Consider the following 18,254-nt stretch of genomic DNA (forward strand, 5'->3'; position numbering starts at 1 on the left):
TTTCTGTCTGTTCAGCATGTGGAAGTTTTAATTGTGGCTGAAGGGATTAGGAATTAAAGTTTAAATTCTACAGAGCTCCTCAAAACCTGATCGGGTTATAAGGGAACATTGCACCACTATGTGTTAGCTTGATTCAACCCATATGTATTGTATGGAAGACCTGCAGTATTTTACGTTTGGGATCCCTTAGCTTCTAGGCTAATCAATTTCCTATAAACTAAGGATCAAGAAATTTCTTTTTAATTTGAACTTGAAACACTTTCTCCACTTCGTATGAGTGACTTTTTCTGGACTTTTGTAGATGTCTCCTTCACCGTATGTAAATTGCATTTACCATGCTTCCCTCTCAAGGAGCCTCTTGGCTAGCTATTACTGAAACAAAAATGAAATAAAACAAATGATTAAGGAATCTGGGTTTTTGATTATGATGCTAACCGCCATTCACGAATATTCAACTGCGCAACTAACTGCAGCTGTGACTTAAAGAGCAACGCTATACCTAGACGTAGTGGCAAGCAGCATTTTCCATTTACACAGTGACTCACAAATGTTATTACCTCTGAAGTGGATAATTTGTTACTTTTTGATCAATTGTTATAATCACAAATGTTATTAGTAATGATTATCTTATCTTTCTGTGTGGAAAAATATCTATGAATATACAATCTAGGACTATAAAGAGCATGAATGCAGTGGTTTATGAGTATTAAATAAAATGAAGGCTTTTAGGCAATTTAAAATATGGATGGATCAGAATTTAAAAGAAATGATTTAGTATAGTCAAGAGAGCCTAGTTAATCTTTGCAACTTGGTCTAAGGCAAAACTACTTGATGCTATCTCTATACCAGTGGCTTATTTGTACTCAGTGCTTCTAGTAATGCTAGTGGAAGGTTAGTGTCAGAATGGTTGCAGGACTGAGCTCTGAGAGCCAGGTCGAGCCTGGTCTTCCAACATTAGCTCAGCTGTACTTAGACCAGTCCTTCCAGATGTCCTGATCCTACCACGCCAAACTGTCTCTCCAGTAAGGGTAGCAGACTCCTGTAGAATTCTGCCTGGTTGCTGGGTTTACCTTCAGAAATGAATCAAGGCCTTAGACTTCAGAGGGCAGCACATGGCTTATGTACGAAAGAAGTGATGCCTATTTCTTGGCCTGCCCTTGGCAAGGGAGGGTATTTCATTTTTATGTGAATAATGGCTGCAGGCTAGGGCTCTATGAGTTTATAATTTGAGGCTGACTGAATCTAGCAAAATATGGTGTGTCATCTTTTTATTCTAAAAATAAGGTTCTCTTCTAACAAATTAGACCCTATTAAAATATTGTGCTTTTTACAAGATATTTAAAAAGACAATTTAAAAAGACTATCTTGAAAACAATCCATCTAAGCATAATAAAAGGCATCAGGTATGGGATATTTTATGAAAATGTTTAATTCAACTGTTTCTTTGGAATGTAGTAGTCATAGTTTGGAAATTTAAATTACAGTTCAGTTCTATGTGTTTTTATGCTACTCCGTGTCTGAGAATACAAATGTCATTTAAAGTTAAGGCTTCGCTGTTCATTTTGAAACAACAGTTTACAAGTGTCATATTGTCATAGAAAATAAAATTTCTGTAAAAAAAATTTGCACAAAATCTTATGATGGTACAAAACATGAAGCAATAATATACCAGTAAAATGAAATCATTTTACTACAGAAGATTTTTTATAGTTTTTCAATAAAGAAAAAATATGTTATTTTACACTTTAAAAATTATGAAACAATCTAAAACAATATAAACTGAACATTTTGTAACACTGCCTTTACAAATTAATAACTTTATAAACATATATTTTTTTAAATATATTTATCAGTGCAAGATACTTTTCAATGTAAAGTTGCAGTATCGTTTTTCCTTTATTGAAGGGCAATTTTCATTCCATTACCTTCAGAGAAATCAAATCTTCATTGCTCTGTATGCCTGGAGACAGTAAGGGAGATATATTTTTTCTTTCATTGGTTATGATCAATTGTTTTTAAAAAAAAGCAAAAAAGCTTCCCCCTATATTTAAATTGGACCAAGAATGGGCATTGATCTGAAATCAGCGGAAAGGCTTCAGTAACCTCAGATCAGGCCCATACACCAGGGTTTCCTCTTCAAGGCAACACGTGTGTTGCTCCCATTCAGTTTAATAGAATAAATATGTTTTCATCTAAGGGAGAACAGACCCTAAGCAATTAAATCATGGTACTATGATACAAGTGCACTAAAAAGAATCTTCTTTGGGATAATTCACTAGCTGTCTTCTTACTAATGTGGCCAGGTTGTGGTATCAGGTGCATATGACTGAAAATCCAGGCTCCACTGACATCATTGGGAGTTCTACTGTTTATTTTAAGGAGGCCAGGATTTCACCCTCAAACCTGCCTTCTGAGGATATTCCAGCTTTTCAGATCATTTTGAAGGAGTCCATAGTATCATTAACTAATAGTTTGCTTTTTCCATTGTAACTTAGTAAAAAATCTTTCACTTTTTGACTACTGCTATCACGTAAGATGTTATATGGTGGATTGAGATTCTATTTAGTTTTATCCCTGCATGAGGATACTGCATAGTGTCCTATGGGAGCAGCCTTGGAGAAAAACTGTATCATCCCTGATTCAGCATTGCTCCAAGGAGGAATTAAATTGCTGCAGGACTTTCCATGCTCTCACTTGCCCCAGTGTCTTTCTGTTGGCTTAATTCCACTGGAGTGGTTAGTATATTGTGGAAAATGTGGAGTTTAGCAGATTGGTGGGGAGTGGATGAAGAGGGAAGGAAGTAGAGAAGCTTAAGGGGAAGGGAAGAGGTCCTAGGGAAGCAGCTCTCCCACCTTCCCCAAAACTGGTGATCAGTCATGCCAGGAAGGAGATGGAGAAGTGGGTTTTAAATGCCTTTGCTTACCTGCATGGTCCCTTCATGGTAGCACAATTGTGCCCTCCATAGCTAACTTCTTACTTTGTTGGACCAGCTATATAAACCATTGATTTATTATGCCAATAATTTATTTAAAAACAATTGGAAATTGGCAGTTCAGTTGTCAAGCTCATTCTTTGTGAATCTTTTTTTACATTATTCATCCACCTGTATCAATCACTAACTTCACAAAATGAACATACAAGGAAGCTGTATGCTCTAGGGAAAGTATTGTTTATTCTCTTGTAGCCTGTGAGAAAAGCATCTGGACTAAAATTGCTTCCTTGATATAACCTGACCTTAATTATTACGTCCTCTGCACATTTCAGGATCTTATTCTATTCTCAGTACCCATGAATAAATCTGATTAACATGGATATGATCCTGATTAGTATGAATAGACAGACCTCAAGGAGACCACAGAACCCTCTCTTTGGGTGAAAGTAGAGGGAAAAGGATCATTTCTATCTTTGAAGGCAATCTTTCAATAAGGAACTTCTAAATCATTTTTCTAAATGTAAATACCTATTAATAGGCATCTGGGTAAAAGTAAAAGAGATTTTTCATGACTTAAGGAAAAAAGATACTGTCACTTTATGCTGTTAACAAGAAACCCAAAGTTCGACTTTGGAGGGTAAAGTTAAGAATTTTCCCTTATTTTTTAACACAAGTCTAGTAAAATCTTTTGCCATTACCAGCAAGTTAAAGCTGCAGTTTTCTTTCCTTGACAATGGCAAATGCTTATGCAATCTACTCAGAGAGAAAGAGAAAGAGAGAGAAAAGAGTTTACATTTGAAAATACATTCTATATGAAAGAACAATAAAAGAGAATATTGCAGCTTTATACAAAAGGGTCAACAGACATGAAATTGAAATACAGAAAGCAGAACATTCGAGCCAAGTTGTCAAATTTGATTAGCCCTTGCCTTGTGGAGGCTATTTCTTACACTAAAATATACTCTCTTCGTCAGTGAGCCACCAGAGTATGATTAAAGACAAGGGCTTTAACTGGAGGGAAACAGAGTTGTAGCTAATGTTAACACAATGAGAAGCAGTACAAACTAAAAGGCACTTGAGAGGACATACACTAGCCAGTGCCAAGGACTTTTGTTTTGATTATAGGCAGTACACTCAGTTGCCAGTTGTGTCTAATGATGGCACATATTCTTTTATGGAATTCACAAGCACGAAGTTTAGTACAACACTGAAAAACATCAATAAAATTTGACTGTATTGCTTCGTAAACAGAGCTGACACACCATATCGGTACTGAGGCTACAGTACTTTCAAAAACACCCTAACCTTCTTTGCCTATGCACAACACGAGCAATTATACACAAATACAAGTGCAGGAGTCCACTTGCTGTTACTCTGATTATTTTCTGGCCACTGGGCTACAGACAGCATGTCCATCAAAAGGACCCCACTGAATACACTTTGTGACAGCATCTTGGATTTTGCACAGTAAAAATAAATCTATCCATAAAAGAAAACCAAGAGAAAAGGAGAGAAAGAAAGACAAAATGAGTTGTAAAACATCATACTTGGTCTCAACACCAGCATTTGATTATTTCAAATGAAACCAACAGAAAAAGCAGACTGTACATGATTCAGATTAACACAGATTGTTGTCCATGTTTATCGGTTACACCCATTGAAGCTCCTGAGAAAAGCCTGGCTCAGTGTCATCAACGCACTTTTCAGCCTGTACAGTAAAAGATCAACAGTTCCCCAGCACAATCAAGTCATGTCCTTCCATTCCAATTCTCTGACACTTCTTTAGTTACTTTATACCTTCATGCTTCTGAGTAAGAACTCTGTGTGTTTAGTTTATCTTTTTTCAATTTAACGCCGTCCACTAGTTCAAAATTGTAATTCTCCAGTGCAGATAAGTTCCTGTCTGACATCCCATTGTGCCAACAGGCACAATAAAGAACAACTCCACAGATGGCTCCTAACAGCACACCCAGTGCACTCATGGCTATAATAGTAATAAGAATAGGGTCTAGGGTCTTCAGCACATTGCCTGGCTTCCTGGAGATGTTATCATCATATTCATCCCTTTCTACAGGATACGAAGAAGTAAATCCTGAAATGGAATAAACAATTGTAACATTTTTAGGTCTGAGTGTAAGAATTGATTTTTAATTTGAGTTAGAGTTTTGGAGGAAGAATGTCTAGATTTTAACAAAAGTTACTGCATTATTTTTCTCTCTGGAAAAACAATTTATAGCTAAAAACTACAAAATTGCTCAGATACTGATTATTTTGTGTTTTCCCCTACTTCTGGGTTTGCTGTAAGTCATTACTGATCTGATCCTTCTGGCTCGGGATTCAAGTGAGTCCTGAGATAATACAGCAGGCAGATAGAATACATCTGGGCTCCTTTGTTCAGTATTTTGTCATTTTCTATAACTTGACTACAGACTTAGTTTAGCCACATGGGAACATTTACAAACCAAAAGACCAATTTTGACCTCAAAGCCATTTGGCACCGGGTTTACTATTTTAACTTCAGTAGACAAGAATTAGTCCCTGGGACGTGAATGCTGGAAAAGGAGTGTTTTGTCTCCTCATGTCATCATGGTTTCTCAGAACTTTTCTGGATTTATGACAGAGATATGATGATGGATGACCTTAAAAATCCTGCTAATTTTGTAATTAAAACAGAGAGATCTTTGGAAAAAAAGCATTGCCACTGACTTCAGCAGAGGCATGTCTAAGCTCTTTGTTTGAAAAAAGGAAAATCAGGATAATAGGACAAATATGATATATTTAATGCTACATTTACAACTATTATTCTCTTGCTGGGGAAAAAAAACACTGTATTTTGGTAGATTCACGCTAATGGGACATTTTCAGTGCAGTGTGAGAAATGATTAGCTGGGAGAGTTTTTGGCTTAATTACCTAGATACTGTAGGCAACATAAATTATGAGATATGATAGGATTTTGTTCAACAAAGGAAATTACCTTTAGATAAGAAAACTCTAATCAAGCAGATTCTATTGTGAGATTTAGTATAGAAGTGCATAGCTTTAATGCTTCTACATGATATCAAGGACTTTTATTTCAGGCTGCCTTAAATGTCATATATATTATAATTTATATAATAAAAAAATGGGAAACATTCAGTATCATCCACGATTACAGCACCTAACAAAAAGGGACTACAGAGTTCCCAAATGTATATGAAAATATGCTGTCTAATATATTCCATTTTAACAATAAGATTGCTTTTACCTGTTTGATTACTTTCTGGGTCTTCTTCATCTATTTCCTTCACATCAGTTGATTCTAATGAAGCAAAGAGAATTGACATTGATTATTAGGGTTACAAACACTGATTGACTATCGTGCTGGCAATAATGGGATAGCAGATTTTTCTATGTCAGAGCATCATTATGTCAGCTTGACAGAGCCGTTCATTACGATGGGCTCTGAAAATTAACAGAGAAGAAAAAAGGTTTAAAAATTCCCCTCCGCCCAATCTTGGCACAGTTTTAGAATTATCAGCAGGGGTTTTCCATGTCTGGGAAAGAGAAATCAGTATGAGAAATTAGCATCTCATTCACTGTATTTACAATTTTGAAGCCCAATTCTTCAACCCTTCATCAGCAAAGTACTTAATCACAAGAATAGTTCTACTGGCTCCAGTGGGAGCTACTTTTCTGAGTAAGGACTACTTGTGTGAGTAAGGGTTGCACGATTGGGTCTTTGATTTGAACAATCAATTGAGTGTCATGCTTGTCAAGAGGGTTAGTGACACGATGGACAAGTGCTCTCCACTTGGCTCTGTCTGTTGTCAGCCTTCCTGCTCTATTTATATGTAAATAAATAAATTGTAATTGATTTGAACTCCAAGGCCCAAATCCTTCAACTAGCACCCAGCCTGAATAAGTGAGCCAGGTGCTTAGGAAGTGTGTGGAGTAAGTAGAAAATTATTCTCCTAGCTAGGCAGCGGTGTGAGAGAGGGACCACGCTGCAGCTTAGCATTATGGTTCTAACATTCTGCTTCATGGTGGCAGGGTTGCTGTGTGTGCATTGTCCTCCACAGGGCTGGATTCTAAGGTTTATAAAGAATGTACAGCCTCCTCAAATCCACCTCCACCCTAGACTATGTAACCAGATTGGATCCGTCTAACATCTCTGTAACGTGCTGCCGAAGTTTATTAAGTCCCCCTCTAGTAGCTAATAGACACATAGGCTAGAATTATACTGTTAACTCAGATGGTATGAGTTTGTAATGACCATCCTGGTTCCATTCTCACTTCCTGTGATGGGGTCATTGCCAAGGGCTTTTTAACCCAAGGACAGACAGCACAACAATTTTTTTCCTGAGATTGCTGCCAGATTAATAGCAGTATGTGCTGTACATAGGATCATCACTGAATATGGTAAATAGGGACTGTTCTGTGACCAGATGCTCACAAGTCTGTCATAAGTACTCAGCTTGTCTACTGAGCAGCTGAACATGCCATGTTCTTATACTGCAGAATATACCCCATCTTTAGAAGCTGATCACTAGAAGAAAGCTGTCACAACCATTGCAGAATTATAAAACAGCAGGTGAAAGAGGCAAAAGCTTTTATAATACATCTGGATTTTCATAAAACATTTGAAAGTGCTTTGCAAAATCTTATCTCAATGATAAATTATATTGGTGTAGACAGGATACAAACTAAGAGACCATAAATAAAAGGTAGTGATTAAGATGTCAAGTTTTTGGGAAGGTGATCAGTGAAGTGGAACACAGATCACTATTTGTATATCTTCTATAATATTTCCATTGATAGTCTAGAAGAGGGACTAAACAACTAGTCAAAGACACTGACTGATTTTACTAAGCTGGTTAGCATTTTGAGCATCAATTAAAACAAAGACATGATACAAAAGGACTAAAAAACTTAGAAACATGATCATCTAAAAAGTCTCTTAATTTCCATTTTCTGAGACTACATGATTAGTCTTGCCTTGGGATGTTGTTCTTAGTTAGCAGTTGGTATTGTAGAAATGACTTCATTCAAGATGATGTCATACCGAAGATTAGAAATATAACTAGTCTCTTTTATTTTCTCCAACGCTAACACCATACCTACTTCCAACTGTGGACAGTGTTTTAGGGCAAAGCAGATACAATTTGGGTTATGTCTATGGTGCAATGCAATGCCATGTAGAGAGATGTGTGCTAGCTCTGAGTAAGTTAGTATAGCACAGAGAAGTGCTGTGTAGAGATACCCAGTCAGCTTCTGGGATCTAGGGTGGTGGCTGTACTTGCTTCTGGTTTTGGAGAAAGTTCAGTCAGATATAGCTTGGATATCTCCACATGGTGCTGTTTTGTGCTCTGGAGATATCCTTAATGGGATCTTTAGAAATTAAATGTTGACCCCAGTCTGTAGTCCTTGACTTAACTGCAAGTTTTAACTGGGCCAAGACTGAAGCAGTGAGCTGGATCATGGCACTGTTCAGGGTGGAAAAACTCTCACTAATATTAATACATAATAGCATAATATGGACCTTTCTCAACAAAGCAACAGTGATTAGAGCAGAATGAATCATATTTTGGCTGGGACTTTTTAGTTGTTTCTTGCTATTCATACTTACTTGGGCAATCCTCTTGTGCTATGCGGTTGTCAATATTAATGTCATCGACAGCAATTCCTCCAGTTCCTTTTCCAATTTCTCCCTCAATGACCACCTGGAAAAATGTTGTAAGTTTACATTCTTTTATTGCTAATAATAGCAATGTTCAAGACTTCCCAGTTTTTAAATAAACATGCAGCTTAAGTTCACATGGTGTCAGATGTGCATACTTGGCTTGTTATCAGTCAATACTGGTCACATGCCAATGTTGTATTCAATAATTTGACAACTTTCCTAAAGATTTTTACATTATCAATAATAGCTGCAGTGCAAGTGCAACATTTGGACATATGAGAAATGGTTTGTAAAGTAGTTTTTCTGACCTTCTACAACAAATTGCTTATATTGCTGTCATCTGGAATACCATGAAATATGCTGCTGTTATTTACTGTCATGGCAACAGGGTTCCACATACAGGTATATAATATTGTGTACAAAATTGTCCACTGACATTTTCTACTGTGGCCTATGAAATACAGTCAGCAAAATCTCTTAGACCTTGGCTCTGTGGATCCAAAGCAAGGCTGACTGATCTTACTTGATAATGTTTCATAGACTTGTGAAGAAGAACACGTCCTTCCTTCCAGCAGTTCCCCTGGTGTCCACTCAGTGTCCACAGATCTTGATCATAATCATCTGGCTTTTGGTATCTCAGTTTGATCTTCAGGGTGCCAACGTGGGGGCCAGACATATGATACCAGAATGTCATACAGTGTGCTGAGTTCTGCGAGTAGATCACAGGGCTTAGCAGCCGTGCGACCTTGCCTTTCTGGCTTTCGTCAGCTTGTGAGTAAATGAAATTGCCATCTCCTGCTGTGACATTAATACTGTGTTAGAAAGAATGACCAACTTTTACTTTTCATTAATCTAAAAAACATTTCAGAATCATTCTATACTCTTCCAGATGTATATGTCAGAAGCTTCACTAATGAGCTAGCAGGAAATGATTAACTTGGGAATTCTAAGGAAATGTAGGGGAGAGCACCACCTATCTTGGGGGTCTTCAAGAAGAGACTGGACAAGCACCTGGTTGGAGTCACATGACCCCAGCACTTTTTTCTGACATGGGCAGGGGGTCAATGATCCACTGAGGTCCCTTCTGACCCTAGCATCTATGAATCTATAATCTAGCCTGATGCACCATGGATGTCTCTCTTTAGTAGGGACATATTGAAAACTAGAGCAGACATTGTAATGCACATGGCAAATCTCCATTTCTGAGCAACTGCAAGTGAGCTTTGCATGTCATAATGAACATCAGCCACAGTACTATGATTTGGTTCATCATTAGGCTTCTCCATCCTGGCAAATTTTTAAAAAATCAGTATGGTGAGTTACAACAAAAAAGAGATTATATTAATGTACATTATCTAAGAATTCACAAGTTAATCATTTCCTGCTAGCTCATTATATAAATAAATAAATATAAAATAGGTATATAAATACGCCTTAGCCTACTCCACATTTTTCTGTGAAGGGCTGTTTTAAATCTGCTTTAAATACTTCACTGTATTTTATTTTATTTTCTGTTAGGAATAACCATACAAGAATAAAATGATTTTACACAACCATGTTTAGGGTCTGAAACACATTGAGTGTGGTTGAACTGATTCTCTATAAAAATATATTGCCATAATTAATTTATCAATTAAAGCATCCCCAGGGTCACTTCATTATCTTAAGGCAGTGGGGGACAAACTTTTTGGTAGGTGAGCCGCAAATTAACCCCTCATCTTCCCAGAGTGTGACTCCAACTCCCTTCCCCTGCCCAATCTGCTGCTCTGCCTTTTGCTCCCTGTCTTATATGTCACTGTGCTGCTTTTTCCTTCCCTGTTCTGCTGTGTGCCACACACAGAGCCTCCCTGTGCCACTTGTGGCACTCATGCCACAGGTTGCTCACCCTGTCTTAAAGGATAAAGTTGGCATAATATTTTTTTGAGACACTCTCAAAATTATGGATCAGGTTTTCCAAAGAGTACAAGAAACTGATACATTGGGATTTGGGCACTGAATTTCTGTAGGTTCCTTTGAAAATCTCCGTCATAATCAAGTTAGAAGAGAAGAATGGACATTTTAATCAATTTTGATGACAGGCTAACACCAGACTGTCTCTTGTGATATTTTTTATTTCCATCCAACAGTGAGACATTCATACTCTAAATACTCAGTTGTATGCCTGTATCCTATGCTCAGTGAAGTAATTCTCCACCAAACTCAATGGAACTGGGTCAGCTTACACAAGCTAAGAATCTTAAATGTGTAGAATAAATTCCTGCCAAACAACCAGATGTCAGAACACAAAGCTTATCAAGAAATCAGGTATCAGTGAAATTCTAAATTATCTAGCCACAGTCATATTCAACACTTAAACAAAAGAAAAGACAGGAGGAAAAAGGAAAGGTAAGATTATGGAAGCACCAGTAGCATAAGTAGGGCAGGGCAATTGGAGCATCCCCCGCCACTTTGAAGCTGCCCTGGGTGCCCAGCTGTGTTGTTATAGCTCTGGGGAGCACAAACTATTTATTGTGATTGTTTCTGTCTTACTGCAGTAAAACTCTCTTCATCTTCTCCAGCTAAGGTTTCCATGCCTATATGTTCTTTTATCACTCTCTGTTGTTCACCGGACGACATAAACATGTATAAATATGCCCAACAAATGAAGGGGAGAACATCCAGATGGTGACTGAAGAATAAGGATTACTGAAGTAGTTGCAAGACTTATCTCAGTCCAGATATACATGGTGGCGCAAAGATTTTCCCAGTTGAACCTTGAGTCATATGCATATTTTGTAAGGCATGCCTAGTGTCTTAATGATTGCTTCAGGGAGGAGGCTGTTAGAATGAAAATTATTTTGTAGGGATTTACTCAAGTGTAAACAAGAACTGAATGTGACTAAAAATAAATGTTGCACCTCCATAGTATAAAAAGTTCTCTTGTACAGCAATTGCCTAACTTCAATGACTTCAGGCACTGTTTGACTTGTTGATCATTGCATTTCCTTTCAGATTACTAGTAGTCTGCCATAATACTTATTTTGTAGCTGCTGCTGAGTGGGTGGCAAATGAGGTGGTGGGGAGGGGAAGGCCACCTAAGAATCACAGAGGAAATTCGGAAACCGTTGTGTGTTGCAGTGGGAGGGAGAAGAAAGGCTTTAAGACGCTGCCTTGAAAACTTATCAAGGCTACAGCTACTGGAAAGAATAAGTCCTTTACCATATCAGAGTCCAATGGCAGCAATAAAATCTCTTCAAGGAATATAATTGCTTTAGCTCTTGATTGAAGACAAGTTCTTCCTCATAATATTCTTTGGTGGCAAAGTGCAGATATCTCTCATTTCCAGAATATTATTGGAGTTCTGAGTCAGGAACTCTGTCTTCATTGTCTTAATTAGAGCTTTACTTATGCATGCCTTTTAGATTTTGTCAGTCTCTGGCTAACACAGCTTTTAACCTCCTTTCAATGTCAGATCCTACTGAGCCATTTCACATTACTTTACATCAATTTTTCCACCATTACAGCCTTCCTTTCAGCTAACTGCATTTAGTTAATTTGATGCCATTTATTTGTACAGTGCCATTTATAGTCAAAGTATTTTAAGTTTTTTTCTAAAACTGCTGTACTTGTCTTAAGATTCAATTGAAAGTGTCTCAGAATTTAAGGAGTCCAATTTTATCTAATTTCCTTGTCATTCTCATTAAGCAAAGGGGCTGCAGAAGTGAAAAGGGGGAAGTCGTTTGTAGCACATTTGATTAATCTACATGTATGAAAAAAAGAACGTTAAAGCTAGAGGTGTCCAGGTCTTGAAATGTCCTTTCTGCTCTATTAATCATCTTTCTATTTGTTGCTTTATTGTGCTGAAGCATGAGTTGGGCAGCACTTCTGGGAAAAAAGGTCAAGCATGAGTTGGGCAGCACTTCTGGGAAAAAAAGCCCAGCCAATCAGTTCCTTGAGATGTTATTTGTAGAAGAACCATGGGTGGCCAATGGGGATCCCTAGAATCTCCAACTAGTGTTTGAGGAAGATGAGTGTTTAAAGAAGTCTTGGAAGTTACAACAGCGGTTTACACACTGTTCTTTGGCAGACTATACCCATAACTTAACAAGAAAATACAGGGCTTCATTCATAATTATATATCTCACTAAATGGTGATCATAAGCTGAGTGGCAGGATTGAAAGGTCTCTGGATGTCTGAAAGTCTTATTGCTCCACAGTACTCCACAGTTACTAACTGGGGACAGAATGGGCTAGGAGTAGGAAATGATTAGAAGTAGGGAATACTGTTCATTCCTGTCAAAAAGTATACTTCCTCAGAGACAGTAACACATTCAGGTGACTGTAATTAGGCACCATCTTCTTAAAAATATGTATGTTATAATGTAATGTAATATAACATACATATAATGTTACATTATAACATTATATGTATGTTATAATGTAATGTAATGTATGTTATAATGACTTTACTTGATACAGCAAAGTCTGAATTTCTGGAGGATCCTTTGGAATATTATACAAAATGACCCTTCCCTTTTAAGTTGGCTAAATCATGAACTCATGATTACCTGTGTGATCTTGAATAGGTCCAGTTTTGCTAGTGAGGATTGCCCACTTTAAGTCTACTCGACTGTCATGTTCCCAGTGGCAGAAAGTCTTGTGAGATCCCCGGCCAAATCCACAGCTGAAATCATATGCTGGCAACTCTGGAACAGAGGGAAGTAAGGAGGAAGAATGCCATTATCCATGTAAATTACAATTTGTATTAAATCACCACCACCACAAACTGTCTAGATCAGATGATGGAAGTAGCTATTTCTACTTGAAATTCTGAGACGCCCCTACAGATCAGGATTGCTAGGATATAGCTGAAGTATCAAATGATTTCCGATAGCTGCTTTAGCCATATCTCTCTTCTGGTCTTATAAGTCAGACTGAGTGACTTTTCTGTAAGCTGATCCATTTCTCTGTTTTTCAGACCTTTTAGATAACTTCTATTGAAAACTTGTCCCTAAAAGAGGAACACTGTCCCAGCTGTCAGAATTTTTTGAGAATTGTTCATATTTTTTCATACTCTATTGTTTCCCTATATGTAAGAGCTCACAATAATGTTTAGGTAAGCACAAAGGCAAGTTCAAAACCCTAGTGCAAGGACCAAAGGATCTTTGTAAGAAAGAACTTTTGCTCAATCACAGCCTATAGATTTAGTGAAATATTGTATCAGCATGTTTCAGGCAGTTAAGATGGCCCACAAGATGGCAGCATTGAAATGGACAAATTGAAAATGGAAAGAGACAAATGTGGACCATTGCCAATTCAACTGAAAATAAGCTTCAAAACAAGCTACATGTAAAGCAAGGGAAGTCTGATATTATGGACAGGATGAGATCATATCTTGTTTTCAAGCTTCTCTTCAATTCTGCCCAAAGGTTTAAGACCAAGTAGTTTATTTTTTTCAATTGAACTTGTAATTTGAATGGACAGATTATATAGGGCAGATTTCTTTGTATTTGTGGATTCTAAAACCTGTTTCAAAATCTGTTGTACTCCATTCTCATCAGTACGAACTCTTGGAAGAAAGGGTTCACCTTAAGCAATGACCCACTCCATTAGCACAATCTCCATTCCCTGTCCCCAATGCAATACTGTGACTGCTCAAGGCATTACCTTCTGAAATCATTAATCAGACATTTCTCAGTCTTTATCAAGGAAAGACTTCCATTAACTTCAAATGAGAGTTTTGTATGGGTAAGGACCAAAAACAATGGGCCCCATGCTCTCATCAGTATCAGTTTTTGATAGGACCTCTGCTCTTTTGCATTCTTCTTTCTGACAACCCACTCTATTCCAGTATTTCCTCTTTTTATTGTGGGTGAAGAATGGATAGGCAGAGATGGCAATTTCTGTTGAGGGAAACTGGAACATAACTCCTGTAGGGCATGCTCTCTTAGAAGCTGCAGGGCTTGGGAGGTAAGGGCAGAACTGTGTAGATTTCCTATACATCCTCTGGATCCCTGGATTATATAACCCTGGACCTTGGGGCTTTAAAAGTTTGATGGAGCAAAACTCCCAGCTTTTCCACAGACTAGGAAGACCATTTGTCATAGAAGAAAGAATGAGTAAGAAACTCCACAATATGAAATTCATTAAGGTTCCTTTCCTTATATGGGCTGTTCCCATAAGCACTGTCCTCAAAAAGCATCCTCTTTGAAGGGAGGTTTTTAAAGAAAGATGGTTGCAAAGATTATTAAGTTAGTGAAAAATATCCCTTTACACCTAAGAACATCTAGACAGAGTTATATTGCCAGACTCTAATACAGGGGTGGACAAAATGCAGCCCATGGGCCAGATGCGGCCTACCAGGCCATTCTATGTGGCCTGCGGGGCCCCTAAAAATTTTAGAAAATTAATATTTTTCTGCCCTGGCTGCCTGTCATGCGGCCCTTGATGGCTTGCCAAAACTCAGTAAGCAGCCCTCCTTCCGAAATAATTGCTTGCCCCTGCTCTAATATCATACCCATGGACCTATTTATAAAAAAAGCACTATAAAAAGAACCTGATACACCATTAATCTTATTTGCCTCCAAAAGGATTGCAAAATTTGTGATGTGAAGTCTGTGATAACCCTTAACAGTCTACAAACCCAGTACAGGAGAACTGTGATATGCACGTTACATTGATTGGCAGACATTGCACCATGTTAATGATCACAAATAGCAAAAAAAAGTTTTCCGTAGAAAGGAGACAAATAACAGGGACACCATGCATACACAAATACAGTACATATACACACATACACACATGGTTCTGAATGAGCTAGCAGGAATTCTCCAGAAGAAAGACTAGGAATTTTGTTATGAAAACTGATCAACGAGAATACTTCTTCACATAACATGTTTGAAACTTACTGCCACAGAATGCCATTCAAGCCAAAAACTTAAGAACATCTAAGAATGGATTCGATATTTAAAAGGATAAGAAGAATATCCTGAATTCTAATAGTAATACTAAAGAAGTATGGGAAGTGAAGCAACACCTTGTGCTTTGGGGTTTAAGAAATCTCTGTATGTAGAGATTTAAATGACACTTTACTTTCGTGGGAGGTAATACCTGTTTCTGCCTAATGTTGAAGTATTTGGTATCATCCACTGATGGTACTGTACCAAATAGGCTTTTGACCATTTGGCTGAAGCATATATCTCCTAGGTTTTTTTGTGATCCCTGGAAAAGTTGTGTGTCACCTGATCCCTGACATAAGACAGAACAATTCAAAACCTGCTCTAAATTACCCTACCAAAGATCACAAGGGGTTGAAACAGTAGCTAAGGTCAGCTGTAGTCATACCCTAATTTTGTATGTCCATGCACCTTAGTTTGCCAGCTAGAAGGAAATAAATAGAGGAGCTGTTGTTTGGCCTCTCTGACACTGGAAGTTCTTGTACCAGGGTGATCCTCCAGTAAATATTTAAGCCATCTCTAAGTTTGTTTGTATTGACAGCAAGGAAGGCAACTGAATCTTAGACTGTTTCTGTTAGAATAACGGCCAATGTGTGACAAAAACCATATGACACTAAAAATATGGGGGCTCATGCAATGGAGAGATTTATCTTCTCTGCAAGTAGACAACAGCTGTGCCTCTTGACTACATTTTGTTCCCAGCTGGAATCATTAATGTTGCACATGGATAAGTAAGTCATTTGAAAATCTAGTTGGGTGAATTTCTTGCAAGTCCATTAATCTTTCCTGCCCACAGTCTTTGACAGATTTGTGCAGCTCTGCCAACTAGAGGAGAGAAGGAGCATGATGGTGTTTCGACTTCTAAGGAAACTGCATATGATGCTACTACTTAGAGGTGTAGGAACATTAAAATGGAAAATGGAAAATGGCCAATATAACTGTACCACTTCAAAGTGGAAATATTGGGACTAATTCTTATTTACACCCAGGCCTTTTATATTACTCTGTCAGTGTACAGTAGCCTTAAAATGAAAGCAAAATATATTTACAGACATCTTGAGGTTCCTTTACCCTACTTTAGGAATGTGTAACTACTCATTCTAAATGATAATCAGACCCTATAAATATCTTATAATTATTTTGTATAATAGATCTTAGCACCAGGATTCCTGAATTATATTTTTCTTAAACCAGGCATTAAGTGTTGTAAGTAACAAAACACTTGCCTTCTTCAACATTCTGATTTACCCAGACCTTGCACATATGCTGAGAGCATATAATGCAAATGTACAGCTAAGTTTACATGTTGATAGGTAAGAGCTGAGCATTTCACCTCATTTTTAAAATCAATTCCTCACCATTGCAAGGAAATTATTTAAAAAGAGCTATATCGGTGAGGAATAAAATTGGCTCCTGACAGGTAGTTACCTTGACAGGCAGGTTTATTAATAATATATTAGACGTCAAGGTAGCTGGACACTTTTTAAATTTGGGGAACAATTTAGATTCTCACCTAAGAATTTTCAACCCTTGAAACATTTTTGTTATTTTGACATAATTATTCTTTCTAATGTTCTTAGGACTTGGCCCCAGGGAAATCAATGGCAACATTTTCATTGATTTAGAGTTTGTCTACACAGAGATGAATTCCAGAATACTTATTCCTGATGAACTATTTCAGTTCCAAAGTGAATTAAGATCATTCAGAATAAGGTACTCTTAAACTGGTAACATAAAATATACAGAGGAAATTAATCAGGAATATCTGTTCCACTTAAAATTCATAACCAGCATCAATCCACATTGACATCCCTCTGTAGGTAAGCTCATGAAGGGAATAAGGATTAAATCTATGGGCTCACAACTGGTTCAAGTGCGGGAAGGTAGCTCTAATCCATTTGCCCAGTTCTGGGTCAGGTGGCAGCCTAAGTAGTTTCTCAGTAATTCAGCATAGCTTCAAAACTTGTTTAAATTACACTTTTTGTAGCCAGTGACTTCAGTGGCTCAGAAAGTGGAAAACTATCTTGCATGGTGCCTTAAAAGAGAATCCAGTATTTTTGTGTTCCTTCACTGTTCTGCCACATACAGAACAGGATTTGGGGATTGGATCTTATCCTTTATTCCCTGAAAAGGAGCAGTGACCAATGACACAAGTGGCTTCCTCTGAACAATGTAGGGGAATAACATTGGAAAACTCTGGAGAGAACCTCATAGGAATCTATCTTTAGAGCAGGAAAAAAGCTGGCTCAAGAAGGTGGTGCAAGAGGGAAGTTAAATGAAGACAATGAGGAGATCCTGAAAGACCCTTGCCAAAAGTAGTCAGTCATATGATTGGACAGTTCACTCAGTCCCACAAGAATAAGCATAATTTGCACATGCAGCTAAGAGGGGAATGGAAAGTATGGTTCAAGCAAGGCTTAGAGTTATTGCAATTAATTTTCTTTCTAATTTACAAAGCTTAGAAAATATTTAATCTTAAAAAAATCTTCATTTTAGCCAAATTCAAAACAAAAAGTCATTTAAAAAAGAAAATTAAAACAGTTTGTCTTGGAAATGCTGAAACATTAGTTCCTCCTACTTTTTGCCCTCCAAATTGAGTTTTTGATCAAAATCAACCTGATTCTATGAAGCATTTTGATTTCAGCAGAACTGCAAGAATCTGAGTGTTGCATCACAGTTTCCCTGACCAGTTCTCACAAGCTGCTTGTTCCTGTGGTGGTACAGGAG

General features: G+C 37.6%; 1 protein-coding gene across 1 annotated transcript in view; it reads right to left on the bottom strand.

Annotated features, from left to right (window-relative positions):
* Positions 1-1,411: 1,411 nt before the first annotated feature.
* The window catches only part of NRP1 (neuropilin 1), a gene marked incomplete at its 5' end in the record, with an annotated part of 150,296 nt that continues 133,453 nt past the window's right edge, over positions 1,412-18,254 (bottom strand). The window contains 5 exon segments of the mRNA XM_025208478.1: positions 1,412-5,024; positions 6,178-6,231; positions 8,539-8,632; positions 9,116-9,387; positions 13,140-13,277. Of these exon segments, the coding sequence (XP_025064263.1) occupies positions 4,732-5,024; positions 6,178-6,231; positions 8,539-8,632; positions 9,116-9,387; positions 13,140-13,277 (851 nt within the window).

This window comes from Alligator sinensis, unplaced genomic scaffold, assembly GCF_000455745.1.
Source record: "Alligator sinensis unplaced genomic scaffold, ASM45574v1 scaffold309_2, whole genome shotgun sequence".
Classification (NCBI taxonomy): domain Eukaryota; kingdom Metazoa; phylum Chordata; order Crocodylia; family Alligatoridae; genus Alligator; species Alligator sinensis.